At 35.9% G+C, this 19,949-nt stretch overlaps 2 protein-coding genes across 2 annotated transcripts in view; both read left to right on the forward strand.

Annotated features, from left to right (window-relative positions):
* LOC110441775 (atrial natriuretic peptide receptor 1-like) overlaps positions 1–7,772 on the forward strand; it is a 26,395-nt gene extending 18,623 nt beyond the window's left edge. The window contains exons 8-13 of the mRNA XM_021485025.1: positions 2,087–2,189; positions 3,606–3,701; positions 6,012–6,089; positions 6,557–6,644; positions 7,204–7,207; positions 7,763–7,772. Of these exons, the coding sequence (XP_021340700.1) occupies positions 2,087–2,189; positions 3,606–3,701; positions 6,012–6,089; positions 6,557–6,644; positions 7,204–7,207; positions 7,763–7,772 (379 nt within the window). The remainder of the gene's footprint in view (positions 1–2,086; positions 2,190–3,605; positions 3,702–6,011; positions 6,090–6,556; positions 6,645–7,203; positions 7,208–7,762) is intronic.
* LOC110441778 (atrial natriuretic peptide receptor 2-like) lies at positions 7,247–18,646 on the forward strand. The gene is made up of 12 exons (XM_021485029.1): positions 7,247–7,312; positions 7,763–7,834; positions 8,882–9,032; positions 10,311–10,451; positions 11,795–11,963; positions 12,622–12,768; positions 13,398–13,521; positions 14,419–14,487; positions 15,265–15,439; positions 16,106–16,204; positions 17,505–17,596; positions 17,848–18,646. Exons 2-12 carry the CDS (start codon positions 7,808–7,810, stop codon positions 17,905–17,907), a joined length of 1,254 nt encoding a protein of 417 aa, XP_021340704.1. The 5' UTR covers positions 7,247–7,312; positions 7,763–7,807; the 3' UTR covers positions 17,908–18,646.
* Positions 18,647–19,949: the final 1,303 nt, after the last annotated feature.

Below are 19,949 nucleotides of genomic sequence, written 5' to 3' on the forward strand. Positions count from 1 at the left end.
TACATGTTAATAACTTGATTGGAATTATAACCTTGAATTGACAGTTTGATACTTTGAAAATTTTGAGCCAGCCCTACCCCCAAGGGCTGTAGGGTGGGGCTCAAAGGAGTCAGTGTGCTAAAATTTCTTCATTTTCCTTGTTAAGAATCAGAGGTGCTAGTTTCAAATCCTTTTTAGTCTGAAATCTGTATGCTAGATATTGAGTAAGGTGGTTTTATTGTTTTTTGTCACTTTGAATAATATTTCTGTTCATGTTAAAAACAAAATCAACTCTCTGTATAAATATATCAGGTGACCGTTAAGGCCCATGGGCCTCTTGTTTGGATTTGTCACTGGATTCAACTATTTTCATTACTTATTATTACCCATGCGAAATACACCTACAATGTATCATAGTGTTGATTTGTAGGGTAGAGGTGTCGTTAGGCCTTGTATGGAAATAATGTGTTGCGAAATACTCTGCCATATTTGGCAGTTCATTGCACATCAATCTTGCAGTCGGTTTACAGCAGCATGTAGAAACCTCACTAAAACCAATGTAATGATAATAATGACTTTTTTTTTATTTTCCGCCTCTATGTGATACAGTGTCATATTTGGAGTATTGTATCTACTTTATTGTATATTACCTAATATTAATGGTGTAGTCACCTGTAGGTGTGTTACCTTTATTATCTATAGTAAAACACATGCGTGTAACACTTTAAGCCGATTAAAGTCTGGTTTAGCCTTGGTAAGTCTCATATCCAGGAATGCCAGAACACTGTTAATTGGATTACAGCATTCCCAAGATTTAAAAAAGAAAGTTAAAATAATGATGAACTATAACAAAATATTGTTAAGAAGAATACGATATGCACATATTTTTCAAGGGCATTGGTAATGATAAGAGAATATTGCAAAAAAGACCCAAATATTGGGAGTGATTTTTCAAAAGGCTATAAGCCTTCTCTGATTCGTCTCAGGTTGAACATCCTCGCATGTCTATGGAGATAGCGTTGAATAGAAAGAGAAGGAAGGAGAGAAAAGATAAACATAAATCCCGATAGTGGGCAATAGAATAGTTGGAATTTATATATCTAGTCTGTCCCTGGGTTTAATCGTGCGGTGAGTACCTAGCGTTATCCTTTAATGCATTGAGAAGTCAACATCATTGTTAATCAGCCTTCTATTGAGTACCCAGACAAAGGTTATACAGAAATGATTATACAAATCAGCATCAAAAACGACAAAAACGCACACAGACACTAGATTTTATTGTGGTACTATACTGCGTGTCTATCATACAGAAAATGAACACTCTTTGTGGATTACAAACGGAGATGTTTTAACATTAAGATGAGAAATCAAAGCTTGACGCTATATTCTGTGATAACTCTTTTCTCACGCACGCTATAGATGATGATGTACAATGTACGTAAGTGAACTGATGTAAATGATCACATCCAGCTGCCTTGTTTAAGCTGCATATATAATCAGTGCTAATGCACCGAAGTTAAGCCATTTGAGGAGAACACTATTCCATCTGACAAGGGCGCCATTAAGACAAAACAACAAATTCTTATGACTGAACAAAACAGAAATTCGAATTAAGAGCGATTTCACTAAACGCTTGTCATCATAAATTGTGTGTTAATTGTCTCTCTCTCTCTCTATATATATATATAAATAAAGCAAAACACGAAGACTAGTATAATCGGCTTATATATATATATATATATATATAGCGATAATTAGTTTTTAAATGTCAATGTGACGGTAAAAATATAAATAAATCAAAACACGAAGACTAGTATAATCGGCTAGCGCTTTCGCCCATCTTGGGGCTCTTCAGGCAATTTGTGAATTTATTTGTGACGTCATAAATAGAGTACACATAATGTATACAAAATAATGTTAGTCAAATGATGTATTATAATTATAGGGCCGCTCATTTTTATTAATCTAAGTTGCAGTTTAAGTGACGACCTCATTTGTTTCTAAATTTGCCACATATATATATTAGTCATCTCAATTACAGTAATATGACCTTCGCTTGTTTTGTCGAAACATTATTGATATATACCTGTAACCTTTCCGGACCCAGACACCTTAAGAAGGAGCGAGACCTACAGAACATGGCCTGGATGATTAGGTATGACGACATAAACTTCCACGCCGATGGCTACAGTATGTCGGTAGGATCGGTGGTGAGTAGGCTTTATTTTAATTAAATAGTAATTAATTAATTAAAAAAAGCGAAGGAAGACTAGGTCGATCATCGGCGACCAGATTCGTAGAGCGTCCGTCTAAGATTGAAAGGTAAGGGGTTCAAACCCCAGTATGGCCGTACATTTTCCCACTCCTACTACATTTGGCGCCCAACGAAATATACCCATGGAAGGTAGTATATGGTCTAGTGTGTCTTCGAGGTCGAAGACTGTGTTAAAGGAGGGAGAAATGTAGCGGAACTAGACTGGGTCGATCGTTGGCAACTAGGTAGCTCAAATGGTAGGGCGTCCATCTAGAGTTCGGGGGGTTTCGGGTTCGAACCCCGGTCTGGCCGTGCATCTTTCCGCTCCTACTACATCAGTATGAAAATTGTGGCCTACAATCAAAGTAATGTCGATTTACATCCTAGCTGAAGGTCAACCTGATGTTACACCTGATTGGATATATGTCATTATTTTGTATGATACGACATTTTAATTTATTGCCTGTCACAGAATAATGCCGCAAATAGAACAAACTCGTCCTTGACTATTTTAAATCACTGACACGTCATGTAAATCATTGTGTGTCATATGTACTGTATTATAAAAAGTCTAGAGAATGCTTTCATGGAAACAAAACCGTTATTCGAATTCAAAATCGAGGGATGAAAGAAGGACAGAATATGAATAAAGTGAATCCAAACAACTTCAATTAGGAAGAAGCAGTATGATCTTCAAGAGCCAAATGCGTTTTTGATAAAGAAGTCCATGGAACGGTATATACAACATGATATGGCTAAGGTGAAATTTTCAATAGACCTGTTCAAAAATGTTCAATAGAAGCAAAGTTATTTTAATGACTTAAAACTTTATCGGTGACTTGGGAACTTGACCATGGCATTGTTGCACGTCACGACTGTATTCTGTGACAACTAATAATTGACATTCGAAAGAATCTGGATTCTCTTCTGCGTCTTAGAGGACATTAATGAAACCAAATTACTTCCATCAGTTTTTTTAACTCAATAACATAGTATTGCACAGCAAATTAAACAATCAATCTATTCACAGTGTCTCTATGACTGTGTTCCTTTATTTATTTTATATATTTTATATAACTGTAAGTAATAAATACTGTAAAACTGGACATAGTATATCTCTGTTTATTTTTGCATTCTATGCCATTGCTATGAAGGGCGATTTAATCTAAGAGCGACATACATTATGTTAATTGTGTGTAGTTATCAATACATGGTAAGTAAACCTGGACCAATTCTTTAATATGTTTTGTTTACCTACTTATTGTCTAATTTCCAATTAATTCCCGTTGTTTACCTACTTATTGTCTAATTTCCCATTAATTCCCGTTGTTTACCTAATTATTGTCTAATTTCCAATTAATTCCCGTTGTAGCCCAGCTATATTGACTCATCTATGTCCCAGAGGTCCTCTCGATTTAATGCTGACCTGGCCGGGATACAATGGTTAGCTGGATTCGCTACATATATGGTGAAGTTGCGAGAGGCTATATACATTTATTTATTTATAATATTTCGTAAAGTTTTTGTTTTTATGTTCGATGCCATTTTCATTTTTTTCTTTATGGTGCATGACGTTTTACACTCGATCATTTTGAATCAATTTTTCATATGTTGTTTTCTTTTTGATTTGTTGACCTGATGTTGTTGATTTGAAACATCCCTTTCGAAGAATTTGTTAGTAATTTTAAGTATCTTTGCACCGCGAATTGAAATTATCTCCTTACTGATGACAAGAGCCATATTTTGTTACAATTACAACATCATTTTTATTTCCAAGTGTTTACTATGCTAAAAGAAGTCTTCAGATTGTCTGAGATCAATGGTAACAGACAGCCTTTGTAACGTTTGAGTACTTCACCATGAAAGGTACCTCAGAGGTTGCAGTAAGCCTTTACCGTCCCAGAGTACGTCGTTTCAACTTTGTGTGGTAATAATAAGTAGTAAGGTGGGAGGGGGTGTTGAGGGGAGGGGCGGCATGAATTAGCAGCATTTTTGTCCGATGTTCGACTAATGTAGGTAAGAGGATGCAGGTTCCATATCCAACATGTCTACATGTGACATAAGTCATTAGACATTTCATAGTTTTGATAGTACATCTGTTAACACTGCGGTAGGGCTTGCACCCATTTGTTGACGCTTTTGTATATTTAATTTTTGTTGTGTTGACGTTGTGCTTTATTTTGTTCTATGTCTTGATACTGTTATGTACATTGTATAACGTATTTTGGAATTGTGTTGACATGGTTGTATACTTCGTATTTTTGTGTTGACAGTGTGATTTATTTTGTTCTTGTGTGTAGACGTTTGATATTGATGTTAAAGCTCAGATGTTCATTTTTATAACATAACCAATATTTATAACGTTTCTATACTTTAAACAGTCATTGTTCTGCAGAAAACACGTGCATACATACATACGAGCGATAACATATAATAAGGCACTTTCACAAGTGACTACAGCAAAAGTTAGTTATCTAAAGGGCCTGTCACACACTACCGATATTCTTCGCCGGGACTAAACCGGAGCAAAACATTAACAACGTCAAAAAAATCGGCAGAGCTCCGGCGAGAAAGCACTTGAAAAATCTAAATCGACGGTAGCAATACCGATGTAGTTTCGGCGTTCTCGTTGTGATACCGTTGTTCTACAGATGTAAGAGCCGATGTGCTACCGATGTGCCACCGTTGACCGGTGCTATAGCAGAGTGATACCGTAGCGCTGCCGATGTTACATAAGTACATCATTACTACTTCGGCGGTATTCGGTAGAACTATGGTATCACATCGGTACCAGTACGGTACACATTGAGCCCACCGGAGAGCCGCCGATCCTTTAAAAGGCGCTAACGGTGCTCTATGGACATTAATGAAGTCTTACCGGAGTACTGCCGATGTACTGCCGTTTAAGTCCCATTGCTCGCTCCGGCAGCGCAACGGCGGACATATTTGAGCATGTTTACAAATTTCTACCGTCGCCAGCTGACGTTGTTAATTTTTCGCCGATGTTCTGACGATGTCCTGACGATGTACTACCTACCGTTCTTAGCGATGTGATACCGTTGCGCTGCCGTACTAGTACCGATCCCCACATATCGCCAAATTTGTGCTCCGGTATAGCTCCGGCGACCCAAATCGGCTTGTTGTGACAGGCCCTCAATATATAATTGTATATATTGAGACACGTTGACCTCGGGTAAACGTTCTCCCATATCACCCTCCATTATGAGGGCATGTTTAATATCTCAGCGATTATAAGTTCATGGTATGCCTACTGCGCAATTAACACCAGGCTGATAAGGTTTCAATAGTGAAGATCGGCAATGTGACTGCGAAATTTTCTCTCCAAGTACTGATAATGATTCACGAGATATCAGTTATACACAATTATTGTTTCTACTAATATTAATTTAGTTAATGATTCCTTACGCCTAATACAAAATTTTATTACATATAAATTGTTACGTAAATATTGCTATCCTTCATTACGTGTAACAACTAGTTATTAAAGTAGATGTATCTAAAATGTGAAATATGTGGTTATATATGTTCTTCTCCCATGTTGTTCGAAATGTAATGCTCTTTGCCGACTTGCGTACTGCCTTTACTTCACAATCGCCAATATCCATGAATAGCATATGACTTGGCAGGGATATTTCCCTGTGAGAAAGATAATCATAATAAGAGCTTTATTTAAGAAGATATTGCCAACCATCAAGCATTTCTTTACAATAAGATTGTTATGTAAAATGTGTGTAACTTTATATTTTCCTATGGCCAGGGGTCACCTGTGTCAGTCACAATGGTGAGACAGAAGAAGCTAGATCTGACGAGAAACGTACTGAAGGAACTGCAACAGGTGTGTTACTCAAGTACAGATTATCAGGATACATTAATATGACAAATATACTAATACACGTGTTCCCCACATTTCATCTCGTTACCAGTATTACATGCCATCGTTCTGGTGATAATTAGTTATGAATCACAGACTTATAAGTACGACTAGCACAACGACACACAATAACGAGTGATATGATAGGTGTTGTAACAAGTGTATGAGCGTTAAGGGTAGAAGTTTGAAGCGCTCCGCTAACATTGTATAGGTTTATTGTCCACTTCATGGGACTTGTTTGGAACTAGATTTTGTAATACTTAGGAAACAACAAGCAATCTTTAAAATACTTAATGTAATCAGAGCAAACAGTTTAAAAGAGATCACCATATCTTTTTAATTGCAATGTTATTATTTTTAAGCATTTGTTTGTAAAAAAACATTTCCCAACTTAAATGGCCGATATTGTACTGAGTGAGTATCTGTTGAAGGTGCGGTCCATGCCACACGAGAACCTGACCAGGCTGATAGGGGTCGGTGTAGAACCCAACAAAATCTGCATTGTCCATGAATTCTGCAGTAAGGGATGTATAGAGGTAATATTAAGTAGACACAAGCTGATAGGGGTCGGTGTAGAACCCAACAAAATCTGCATTGTCCATGAATTCTGCAGTAAGGGATATATAGAGGTAATACTAAGTAGACACAAGCTGATAGGGGTCGGTGTAGAACCCAACAAAATCTGTATTGTCCATAAATTCTGCAGTAAGGGATGTATAGCGGTAATACTAAGTAGACACAAGCTGATAGGGGTGGGTGTAGAACCCAACAAAATCTGTATTGTCCACGAATTCTGCAGTAAGGGGTGTATAGAGGTAATACTAAGTAGACACGAGCTGATAGGGGTCGGTGTAGAAGCCAACAAAATCTGTATTGTCCATTAATTCAGCAGTAAGGGGTGTATAGAGGTAATACTAAGGAGACACAAGCTGATAGGGCTGGGTGTAGAACCCAACAAATTCTGTATTGTCCATGAACTCTGCAGTGAGGGATGTATAGCGGTAATACTAAGTAGACCCAAGCTGATAGGGGTCGGTGTAGAACCCAAAATAAGCTGTATTGTCCATAAATTCTGCAGTGAGGTATGTATAGCGGTAATACTAAGTAGACACAAGCTGATAGGGGTCGGTGTAGAACCCAACAAAATCTGTATTGTCCATGAATTCTGCAGTAAGGGATGTATAGAGGTAATACTAAGTAGACACAAGTTGATAGGGGTACGTGTAGAACCCAACAAAATCTGTATTGTCCATGAATTCTGCAGTAAGGGGTGTATAGAGGTAATACTAAGTAGACACAAGCTGATAAGGGTCGGTGTAGAACCCAACAAAATCTGTATTGTCCATTAATTCAGCAGTAAGGGGTGTATATAGGTAATACTAAGTAGACACAAGCTTTGTACACCAATTAATGCAATTAGAATTCTTATTACTGTAACGTAGCATAAAATATAACGTAGAGGATCTTTTTCATCGGGTTTAAATGAATAAAGTCGTTAATAAAAAAAGATAATTGATTCTCACAAAAGCCATAGCAAACCCTTTGTTTTATAGTTTTAAATTTTGTTTTATTAATATTTATGAATATATAGAAGTATTAGGTCACTCTCTTTTTAAGTTTTGATTTATTTGTTCCAGGATGTATTAGAGAACGACAATATCAAACTGGACATATCATTTAAAATGTCCATTCTAAAGGATATAGCTGCGGTAAGTACTTCCATCGGATGTTTCGTTACTTGTTCTTCCGAATCCGGCATTTTAAGCAATTTTATTTTATGTTACTTGTGACCATGAATTATTATAAACTTATTGCTTTTAAAAAAAATCAATCTTCAGGTTGGTAAATATGGATTGTGAAAACATTCATGTAACACAACCAATAAGTGTTTATGTGTGTCGTTGCGATGGCTAGTACGGTGTGTACTCTGTCACCTTCATCAGACACATGACCAGTGAAGCGTGCGAGTTGTCTACGCAAATTGATGTCGATTCGGCTACGCTGTAAGCGTATGTACAATTAATTGTTATATATGTACCGAAATGACTCGATTCGGCTACGCTTTGTTTAATACTTGGTCATGCATGTAGATGTGCGAGAGTCTATGACTTAGATTTAGAACTGGCCTACTGCGGCGTATCCAGATGGTTTCCTTTATCTGCCGCTTGAACACACCGCTCTCTGTGTGTCCAATACCTTGGAGTTATCCCAGTCAGTCAAAATCTTGTCTTGGACAACATGCCATGTGAATGCTTTGCTCATACGTTCCATCTCTGTGGCGAAAAGCGTATGCTATTGTAACAACATGTCTGTTATTTCGTCTTACAATTTGTTTCTACTCCAGATCATATTGATATATGTTTCCTAATACTTGATGCATAACATAGGAAGACATTTGAACCTAGGAGGAATGTGAGCACATTTCAACATTTGTTAGATAAGACTTCATTTACAACCAAGTATTTCAGTGACGGACAGTGTCAAAGAAATATCAACTTGGCGACTGGACTGAATTTATCCTGATTAATCCTGTCATATAGGTCCCGCCTATAGAGAAGGAACCTGGTTTACCGTCAGTAAAACCTGTTTACCGTTAGTACAACCTGATTTACTGCCAGTAATTTTGAGTGGATAGTGTGATGCGGGAGACACCTTATACCTATTCTTCATTTCGAACTGGCTTTGGTTTCTGATCTTCGTGTTTTAACATCATGGTATATTGATTGATCTATTTCTTTTACCTGACACTATTACAGGGGATGTCGTTTATACAGTCGTCATGCCTCAAGGACCACGGTCATCTTACGTCAAAATGTTGTATGGTGGACAGTCGGTTTGTGGTCAAGATAACGGACTACGGCCTCTCAACCCTCTACTTGAATGCAAGACAGACACATTATGCCCAAGGTTAGTTTTCGCGCAGTAATGTAGTTGTTTTTATATCTCCGATGACATTCAGACGTCTGAAAGAAAATATAATGTGACATCATAAATGTAACTCTGGGGAATGCCTGGATAAATCAACTCTGTGATAAATACTAAATATTTCAAGTTTGTGTGTGCAAGATAAGTCATATTACAAGCGAGGATAACGGTTAAACGATCATTGCGTAAGCAATACACATGTTCGGGTCAAATGTATACTATACAGTATCCTGATTCTAACCATGACTCCATTTTTGAAACGTCATTTATTCAGAGTGTAGCATTATATGCTGTCGATTAAACCTATTTTGCTTTAAAAAGCAATGGATTCGTGAGTTAATTTAATTTTGAATATCAGCGAAATTTCTGTCATTTATAGACGTGGCCTCTCATGGTAAAATCTAATTTGTCTTTTTATATCACCGATTCTAACGCAAATAACTATAACTAAAAATATTTCAAACCAATCATTGCATTTTATTCACTAACGACTGCAATGGAGATGGCATGGATCCCCCTTTTACGGTTTCTAGTCTTTTGCAGAAGTCAACAAGCGTATATCAAATAATTAATTCGTCCTTGTACAATGTAGTCTTTTCATGTGGTGATAAGTACAGCACACTTAATGGAAGTTTGTTTCACTAAATAGAGTATCTCTCCATTTTGTTTCTAATTGCAAACAACTACTATTTCAAACTTACCTCTCAGTTACCAAAACAACTCCAATACTTGTGTATGCTTACACGATTTAGAAAAGAGATTCTTTTATACAGTATAGCACATTATGTCACAGTAGTCTTTCATAATAACATACATTGTTCAAACCGTATTCTAGTACAATCTGAAACACAACCCAAATTGTGCATACAGTTATCCAGAGCATGCTGATAGATAAATTTAATTGTTATATGCTAAAGTTTTAGTCACACTGCACGTACGTAGTCTATTTTATAAAATTGAATTTGTATTAACCGAAATCTGGTATAAAACAATCGGTATACATACTGTACTCTAGGAGTAAAGATATTTGTCTTGTACATAAACACACATTGCACTTCCCGTAATCCAGTATATGAAAACAGATTGTGCAAATTGTACATGTGGTAATCTTATATATAAACACAGGTTACAATATCTGAATCAGTTTTAAGGGAAAACTTACGCCACAAACTATCGAGGAAAGCATCGATTGATGTTTTATTGGATTGTGTATTTTGTAATGGTAACGCCTTTGATATCCTTTATATATCATTTATACAGAATTATGGGTGGCACCGGAACATCTACGTGATGGAGGACACAGTATCAAGGGGGATGTTTTCAGTTTCGCCATCATAACGGTGGAAGTCCTCACCCGTTCAACGCCCTACGACGCCTACAGAACTGTCATGGACGTGCAAGGTGAAACGTCAATAACAGTACATGTCAGTAACAGTACAATAACAGAACACGTCAATAACAGTGCACGTCAATAACAGTACAATAACAGTACAATAACAGTACACGTCAATACATGTGACAGTAGAATAACAGTACACGTCAATAACAGTACAATAACAGTACACCTTAATAACAGTACAATACAAAAATGTAACAGTACAATAACAGTACACATCAATAACAGTACACATCAATAACAGTACAATGACAGTGCACGTCAATAACAGAACAATAACAGTACACGTTAATAACAGTACAATAACAATACACGTCAATAACAGAACAATAACAGTACACGTCAATAACAGTACAATACAATAATGTAACAGTACAATAACAGTACACGTCAATAACAGTACAATAACAGTACACGTCAATAACAGTACACGTTAATAGCAGTACATGTCAGTCTGTATTGTCGATATACTTATATACTTATATAGGACTGACTTACATAATCATATTGTAGCTACTATACACTACTAATTCCTTTGTCTTTATGTGATAATCGTATTAGAAAACAATCATATATTTTACTTGTGAGTACGCATTTGTTGAAATTAATACTGCATAATTATATGCTGCATTTTATAGCATGGATCTTTTAGGAAGACTTGTATCTCTTTGTATTAGCTTATACTTATTCACAAAAAACGTGATGTGATGTCCACTGATAACTGTTCTCTCAAATCTCCCTTTAAAACTGTCTAGTGTTGGAGGCGTCAATTTACTGTTCCCTATAACACCATGTTTCTACAAATATTCTTTGACCGTTTTCATTGACGTCATGTCTAGGCTATTGCAATATTCATAATTCCAGCTCAAGAGAGTGTCAAGGGTAGTAATTAACACGTGCAAGATAATAAACTGTTCGTACAAGATAATAATCTGTACGTACAAGATAATAAGCTGCACGTACAAGAAAATAAGTTATACGCACAAGATATATTTTTTTATACTGGTCCTAAAACGCCATCATAAAACGACACTGAATAGAAGGAATTTATAACCTGTCTGATATGATATACATCTACTTTATATGTAGTTTGTTCATGCCATAATGTCATTTTAAGAATGGTATCTAATCACTAATCATATGAATGGCTTGCATTTGTTTTCAGTATGCAGTATTGTTTTGAAATCATACAGGTGCTTAGTAATTAAAACAGTAATTGTAGTTGTTTAATCAAGGTAGCTTTACCCCAAATACAAATGAGGTTTGTATTAGTGAAACACACTTGAATAGAAACGACAAAACTGTCTCCTCTAATACTGATTTAATAGTGGTACACACTTTTTTACAGAGATAGTAGACAAAATAAAAGAGAGAGATGAACCCCTGTTTCGTCCGATCCTCCCGAAAGATCGTGGTCCTATCGAACTGCTCGATCTGCTCACACGATGCTGGGCGGAGGACCCGGAGGACCGTCCGGATTTCCATGGTATCGCTAGATCACTGCGCAAAATGATGGGGTATGTATCCAGCTTGTCGTACCCACCGCGTCGTAGCCAAAGAAATAAACGGAATTAATGTGTGAATTATTTGCTAGTTAAAAACAAAGAAAGAAATTATAAAAATATTAACAATGGTGAAGGCCCAGATGTATACCAGCACTCTTTGTTCGTTTTAATACGGACATTCGCACACATTGGTCTGTGGTGGTATATTTGCACATGGATATTTTTTATAGTTTCATTTCAGAACAAAGGCATTGGGCAACAGACAAAGCCTTATAGCAATTAAAAGTTATATACATCCTATTGTAGTAACGATATTTCTTTGACGACTGTTGGTACAGACACTAGATTACACAAACATCAGCCAAATGGTGCTGGTGGACAGCACATACTAAACGTACAATTATGTGCTAGTATCACTCCAAACAGGAAAGTCATTTGATATTTAAATAAGTGTTATCTAGTAAAAGCGTCTCGTATCTTTAATGAACCTGTGAACACTCTCCAAAACACTTCTATTCATATTGATATCGAGTCTTTCACATCCATAAACAAAGTGTCTGAGTATTTAATGGGATAGTATTATTAAGAGCAGACATGGAGTTCAGGAGAAGTTGCTTTCAATTAGTATACAGAGATAGTCCATGACTTATTATTATGGTTTTCCTTTAAGGACGAAACATACGAACTTCGTCGACATGCTGTTACAGAGGATGGAGAAGTACGCTACGAATCTAGAGGATATTGTTGAGGAGCGCACGCAGCAACTTCTGGTGGAGAAGAAACGCTCAGAGGAACTGTTACATGAGATTCTCCCAAAGTAAGTAAACCCTGCCGTTCTTAGCTTTCTTAACTTACAAGTATTTTTATCATTGTATGAGATATGGACATTCAGAAAATTGAACTGTTCTGAATATCAAAACAATAGGAGAATACATACATTTAAATGTCCGAGCTAAACCGAAATTCTTACCCAACATCGATGTCACTTAGGCACAATCTAAATGAAGATCAATGAAAATGTCCAAGAAGCGTATAACAAGCGTTCCATAAAGATTGTATAAGTGAAGGGGCACATACCTTACAAACGTTACTGCTTGTTCCGAACAGGAAATTCCGTATTGATCACCAAACCCATTAGCCATTATGTGACACTTGATGACCTTAATTTCACTATCGTTAACTAACCGTTTATCAACAGCAACATGTAAGCTTTACCTAATGATTAAGTTGTCACATGTTACAATTGTTTAGTTGATTTTTATTAAATTTCAAACCCTGGAGGATAAATAAGATAAAAGTAATCGAAGAAGGATTTTTTTATTAAAAAACAATAGCATTCGAATTATTTGAATGCAAAATAAAACGTGTAAGAATATTTTCAACTCCTTTCTGCAACTCGGTTTGTATAATCCTTTGAAGTATGATATAATCCTGTCATTGTTACAGAAGCGTGGCCAGAGATTTACTTCAGGGTCGACACGTGATGCCGGAAAGCTACAGTTCAGTCACCATCTACTTCAGCGACCTGGTAGACTTCGCATCCTTGTGCTCAGAACTGACAGCGTTACAGGTACTTACATTGATGCGGTTGTTTTCTTCAATTTAGTTTAGAAATTATTAAAATTATTTCAGAAATACAATGCATGATACATGAGTCAAATATACCTTCCTCACGCTAATAACATATCGGTAAGATGCATAGCGATAAAAGCCACCAACGAATACTGCGGTATGTACAACGGCTGAAGTTAATATTATAGTGTTGAGGCTAACGTTTCGAGGGGAATATAGTGTTGAGGATTACACTATTAAAGCATCAAAATGGGCAGTGAAAACGAGATGTAAATAGAAAGACATCATCTCAAGTAACAACATTCACTATGGACGTGGTATATAATGTCCAAATAACTTGGTTTACACATCTGTAACATCAGAGGCGTGTATTGTTAATTACCATGTCTGTGTAACGTCCATAGGCAGCTGCAGTGCTCGACGATCGAATAAAGTATCGCTTATAGAAATTCAGACGTAACAAATTTTCGCTTACAATTTATTCATATAAGAATGCAGATGTGTTGATGACAATTCTATGTAATTTTGAAGAGTTTATGGTACGTTCCAATTGCTTTTATGTTGTAAAATATTTAAACTGAACAACCTAAAAACAATGTTTTTCAAAAGACAATAGTCTATTCCTGCTGTTAGCTTAGATCACAACCATGTTTGCTGATAACGAAATGTTCAACGTGTTTTATTTTGAGTCAGCCCGAGAGTGTAACGCCCAATTTGTCTGTAGCCGCCATACGTTTTCAAACAGCGAGTTATGTAATCAGTTATTTGCTCTTTACATTAATAAATAAAAACATAGACATTTATTATCTTCATTTTTATGCCATTATGGTAAGAATATATTTTGCTTATGGTTTGAATTGATGTGAAATACTATTGGTATTGTTATACCTTGTAGGTGATTGACATCCTTAATGAGGTGTATACACTGTTTGATAATACCATAGACAAGTACAATGTTTACAAGGTGAGTCGGGGAATGGATTAGTATTCAATTAGGTTTCACAAGTCTTATCGAGGAAACATTTGAACAATTTCTTTCATCATGAACCCTTTAATCGTTTATGTCATATGTACAACCATCTGTTTATACCAAACACCTACATTGCTTTCAAGAGACAATCATGTTCGCGTGCATTCGCGAGGAGACGTTTTCGTGAATTTGGATCTTCCAAAGAAAAAAAGTATCCACACGAAAATAAAAAGTGTTACAAATTTTACTATTTGAGTCTGAATTGCCTGACCATTTGTTCTTTTTCTGTAATCATTGTGTGTTAGTTTTGATTTATGGAAGTCAAATTTTATGTAATCCCTTCTGTTTAGGATATTTGGAAATAACCTGAACATTCGTAGTTTTAAAATCAAAGTAGTTCCTCTTATTACCAGTTTTATTTAATGTTTGTTTAAAAATACTTTATCAACAAAAATATGAAACGAACTTTTTCCTAATCAGGCACCAAACTTAATATAGAGCTCTCAAGATGTATACACTCATGTATTGGGGAAAAAACTCCTTTAGATAGGTCATGGTCGTGTTATGTTAATGAAGATAACTTGTATTCTAAAAATTGTAGCCGAATCGACATATCTTTTGGTTTAGGGGGGTTTGTTTTATATTTAAATAAATCCATTCAACTTAACAATTGATCCAGAATGTATAGTTTGAGTTGCTGAACTACTCCCTATATTATTGACCAAAGGGATGAAAATGCGTTTGATAACACCTGAAATATTTGTTCACTAGGTTGAAACCATTGGGGATGCTTATATGGTGGCGTCCGGTCTTCCTATAAGGAATGGCACACAACACGTGACGGAAATCTGTCGTATGGCCCTTGATCTCCTTGACCGGATATCTAGTCATGAGTTAAAACATAACGTCGTGGACAAAGTGAAATTACGTATCGGCATACATACAGGTTGGTAAAATATACTGGCATACATAAAGGTAAGTAAATAAACTGACATACATTCAGCTAAGTAAAATATACTGTCATACAAACCGGTTGGTAAAATATACTGTCATACATAGAGGAAGTAATGTAACGCCATACATACAGGTAAGTAAAATGTACTACCTTACACACAGGTATGTAAATTATACTGCCATACATACATGTTAGTAAAATGTAATATCATACATACAGGTAACATACAGGTTGGTAAAATATACTGACATACAAACAGACAAGTAAAAATGCACTGCTATACATACAGATTAGTAAAATTCAATATCACACATACAGGTTAGTAAAATATACTGCCATACATACAGGTTAGTAAAATGTTCTATCATACACACAGGTTATTTAAATATACTGCTATACATACTGGTTAGAAAAATATACTGCCATACATGCAGGTTAGTAAAAATGTACTGCCATACATACAGGTAAGTTAAATATATTATCATTCATAAAGATTATTTAAATGTGTCACACATGCAGGTTAGTAAAATGTAATGCCATACATACAAGTTAGTAATATATACAGACTGATTGCTATTTCTGTTATCACTAAGAACTTGAGCACATGTTATCGCCTTTTTCCTATTAAAACACGTTAATATTGTATCTGCGTTCTAGGTCCTTGTGTAACAGGTGTGATAGGACTAAAGATGCCAAGATATTGCCTGTTTGGTGACACTGTCAACACCGCTTCCAGGATGGAATCAACAGGCGCTGGTAAGTTATGAAGATTAACGTTTTACTATGGTATAGCACAGAAAGACTGCGGTAAATACTAAACTTTGACGATTTGTCACAGTAATGGAAACCGAAACAGACTGGAAAGGACTACTGAATAACGATGTTTTACAGTAATAGAAACGATAGTACTGTTGAGGTATTGCAGTTGATAAATTATACCTAATAGGAGCTCGTGGTGACCTTTATTGATTTTTAAAACGTCCAATAATAAACAGGTGTTTGGAAGAGCCAGCAGAGGACATTTTGCACCAATTCTGGTTAATAGTGAACTGGCGGGAAAGATTGTTTAAGTTTGATACACAATAATGCTTAGTGGGGTACCATCTTTTCATATAATGTCATTATATTTCGGTATTATTACCGGAACAGTTAAAAGCTATAAAACACAGTCTATTTTATAAGATTGGTTATTTGAAACGTTTTTCAGTTTTTCAATTTTAACAAATTGACTCGATAGCGAGAACACAATCCTGATCTTTGACTTAGTATCATTGTATTAGTAACAGTTTGACCCCTTACCTTTCCACAATTTATATGTAAGTTTGAAATACGCTACGTTTTGTGAATTTGGAACTTTGACAACTTCAATCTTTTCAAACGTTTCAAATCCGAGGTCATGGCCATCATCCTGAATTGCAAATCAGCTTAAAAATGTTGACAACGTCAGACTATAATTTGCTTTGATAAAGTTTATCTATTACTCTGTAGGAGTTTTGACCTGAATTTCATGTGAAGCACATTTTAAACAATTAACTCATTAGATTAAATTTTCTTCAACAAACAAATATGATGTGTATATATAGAACTCGTTTGTTTGTTCTTAGAAAACCTCAATATTTTTAATGAAACAAGCAATAACTAAGTAACACACGCATACAAATGGAGCTTATTCCACACGAATACGGAGAACTAGGTCAAATGTACTGAAAATAAATACAGATTTTACCGATGATTTCAGAATAATGATGTTTTAATTTGACGCGGTTTACGCAATTAAACATTATTAAAAACATTTGTTTTCCTCGACAGTGATTTCTTGAAAATGAAAACTGAAAATGTGATTAATAACGAGATGCACGATGTAGCCATAAAACAAAATGTTCATTCACCTATTTTTTCGTAGTCACATGATAAACACCTGCATTATTGCGTATAATGAATTTGTCTGTTTAAATTGACATCCTGATGTTGCATTGAATGCACACATTAGCGATATAACCATGTAAAAGCGCTATATACATGTCACGTTCATAGCATTTGTGACGTTTCGTTGTAGCGCTGAAGATACACATAAGCGATGCAACCAAGAAAGCTACAGACGACATGGGCTTGTTCAAGGTGGAATGTCGCGGGGATATTAACGACAAGGTACAGAGTCTTTTTTCGTATCCTAAATTCAAACTTACTACAGCTATAATTAGAAAGAATAGTTCTGAAATAAAGTATTCACTCTGGTGCCGTGGACTAAGATTAGACATATCTGGTGTCGGGTAGCTTGACGAAGGATAAAAGTAAATGAATTGTCCATTCCTATTTTCGTATCCCTTCCTATCCATTGCTATTACTTGAGTATTCTACATTTCTATATATACCTTTGTTAACCACCTTTGTATTTGCAGGGGAAAGGTACTATGACAACTTTTTGGTTACTGGAGGAACTGACGCCAATCATGTCCTAAAAACTGTTCCCGAGGATTCAATAAATGCTATCTACGGAGGAGCATTGGGTTCGACTGATGTTCTCGAATCGCAACAATATCCATTCTTGTTAGGAAATTATGTTGAAAGGACATACAGTACCATGATCCAACAAAGGTCACCAACGTATCATCGTCAGTAGTTCATTTTCTTTTCCGCTATACTGTGTATGTACGAAAGAATGTACTAAAGGTCCCAAGTACCACTTCAAAAAAAAAACTGCTTTTTGTTGGAAAACATTCTGGAGTGACTATAGCTTTGATGAATCATTTCTAATAAAGAAATGTAAACCTTGCGGAACTTTTAGGAAAAAATGAAAAGAATGAACAACAGTGTATAAAGTGTTCACATGCAATGGAACCAGACTAAGGTTCTAAACCTTATTTCATCCTGATACTGTCGCTTTTACCATTGAAGATACCTGGTCAATTGGGAGGTTACTTTTTGTACGCGAAATTACAGTGGAGTTCTCTAGTATTTTGCTTGCAGTGGGTCAGTGATCCTGAATCAAGGAGATATATATATATTGTGAGTGTGACATTGTGAATAGTGAAACCCTGTCCAAGATAGACGACTTGATCTGTGATAGTTGTGTTGTTCCGTTTACTGTTACTGATGGTATATGTTAAGTGCAATATTTGATCTTCGAGTCACCGTATTGTTTTATTAATTTTGATACTAACTGTATTCAATAACATAAAAATGTATTTATTAATGAAGTGAAATAACATACACAATATAGAGAATAATACATGCCTTTTTCCATATCACACCCAGTATCAACCCGAGACTGCAATATCAGCCCAAGGGCCGAAGGCCCGAGGGCTGATATTGGTCGGGGGTTGATACTGGGTGTGATGTGGAAAAAGGAGTGTTTTATTCTGTTTATTACATACTTACTAAAAAAAACTACTATCTTATGATTTATTTATATTTTTGAAATATTGAAAAACGATTTTGTTTCCAAAAGGGGTGTGATGTGGGTTTTGCGGGCTGATACGGGTTTTGGGGTGTGATACGGCGAGGGCTGATATTGGTTAGAGCAATTGTGTCGTATCGCACATACAAAAAACCCGTATTTATTAGTAAGTATGTAATAAAACACAATAAAAAATTATTTTACTAACTGATATTTTACTAACAAGAGGACCCTGTGGAAGATAAGCTTTGCTTAACAGGTTTTATCCTCAGAAAATAAAGAGTATTATTATTATTATTATCATTAAACACACAGGACTGACCGCAAGGCAGTACTGCCTCCTTGTGCTTTTTCAGGCCAAAGACAAGAGGACCGAAATAGTCCGTCTGAAGGAGCCAAAGAAGGCAGAAAGGCCTAGCGGTCAGTCTTGTGTGCTTGCTGAATTTACTTTATACTTTGCAATCAAGGACTTGTGTAATCTCGCCAGTTAAGACTTTTGTCGATCAAGTGTTCATGCTGTGTGTAATTTCCTATCGGTGAGGTAATCTCGTTGTTTGATAAGAACGTAACAAAAAGGATTCCGTTGTAATATATATTAGTAGGGAATAAATTCGTTTAGATTGGTGAATTTGTGTCCATATTTACCAGAAAAAATGAGGACAGTTTTTAGACACTTAATTACCTATCTACCTCTCAACCAAGTTGATGCAAGTGTTAACAACATTAACAACCCAACAGGTAGTGATATTGGGTATAAAATACATTCTCATATTACATGTCGTCCTCTCAGTTCACTTCACCGGTTATTGGGTTCTCTTTGTCGTGGTAGATTCTAGGTTGTCTGTTTAGACTTCTGCTTTTGATAATATATTAGGTTATTCACAAGGCACCAACAGAACGCTGTCCTCTCGAACTAAATACATGTATAAACTCCAAACATAATTGTTTTGAGCTACTAGCCAATCTATTGCTCCTCTGATCTTGGATACTAGGTCGATCGCTCATTTTCATCATGATTTTCACTACTCCTGTAGAGTTTCTGTATCTTATTGTTTTCCTGCCTTTTTATTGCCTATGTGTGCTATATTTATCCTCTGGTGTAAA

The sequence above is a fragment of the Mizuhopecten yessoensis genome, unplaced genomic scaffold (genome assembly GCF_002113885.1).
Source record: "Mizuhopecten yessoensis strain PY_sf001 unplaced genomic scaffold, ASM211388v2 scaffold716127, whole genome shotgun sequence".
NCBI lineage: Eukaryota > Metazoa > Mollusca > Bivalvia > Pectinida > Pectinidae > Mizuhopecten > Mizuhopecten yessoensis.

What these genes read in the sequence shown, in the direction of transcription:
- LOC110441778 (XM_021485029.1), top strand. Translation starts at nt 7,808, where the DNA reads ATGTCCATTCTAAAGGATATAGCTGCG. An exon ending in TTCTAAAGGATATAGCTGCG is followed by an intron (nt 7,835 to 8,881) that starts GTAAGTACTTCC and finishes ACACTATTACAG; the next exon opens with GGGATGTCGTTTATACAGTC. An exon ending in GCGGGGATATTAACGACAAG is followed by an intron (nt 17,597 to 17,847) that starts GTACAGAGTCTT and finishes TTGTATTTGCAG; the next exon opens with GGGAAAGGTACTATGACAAC.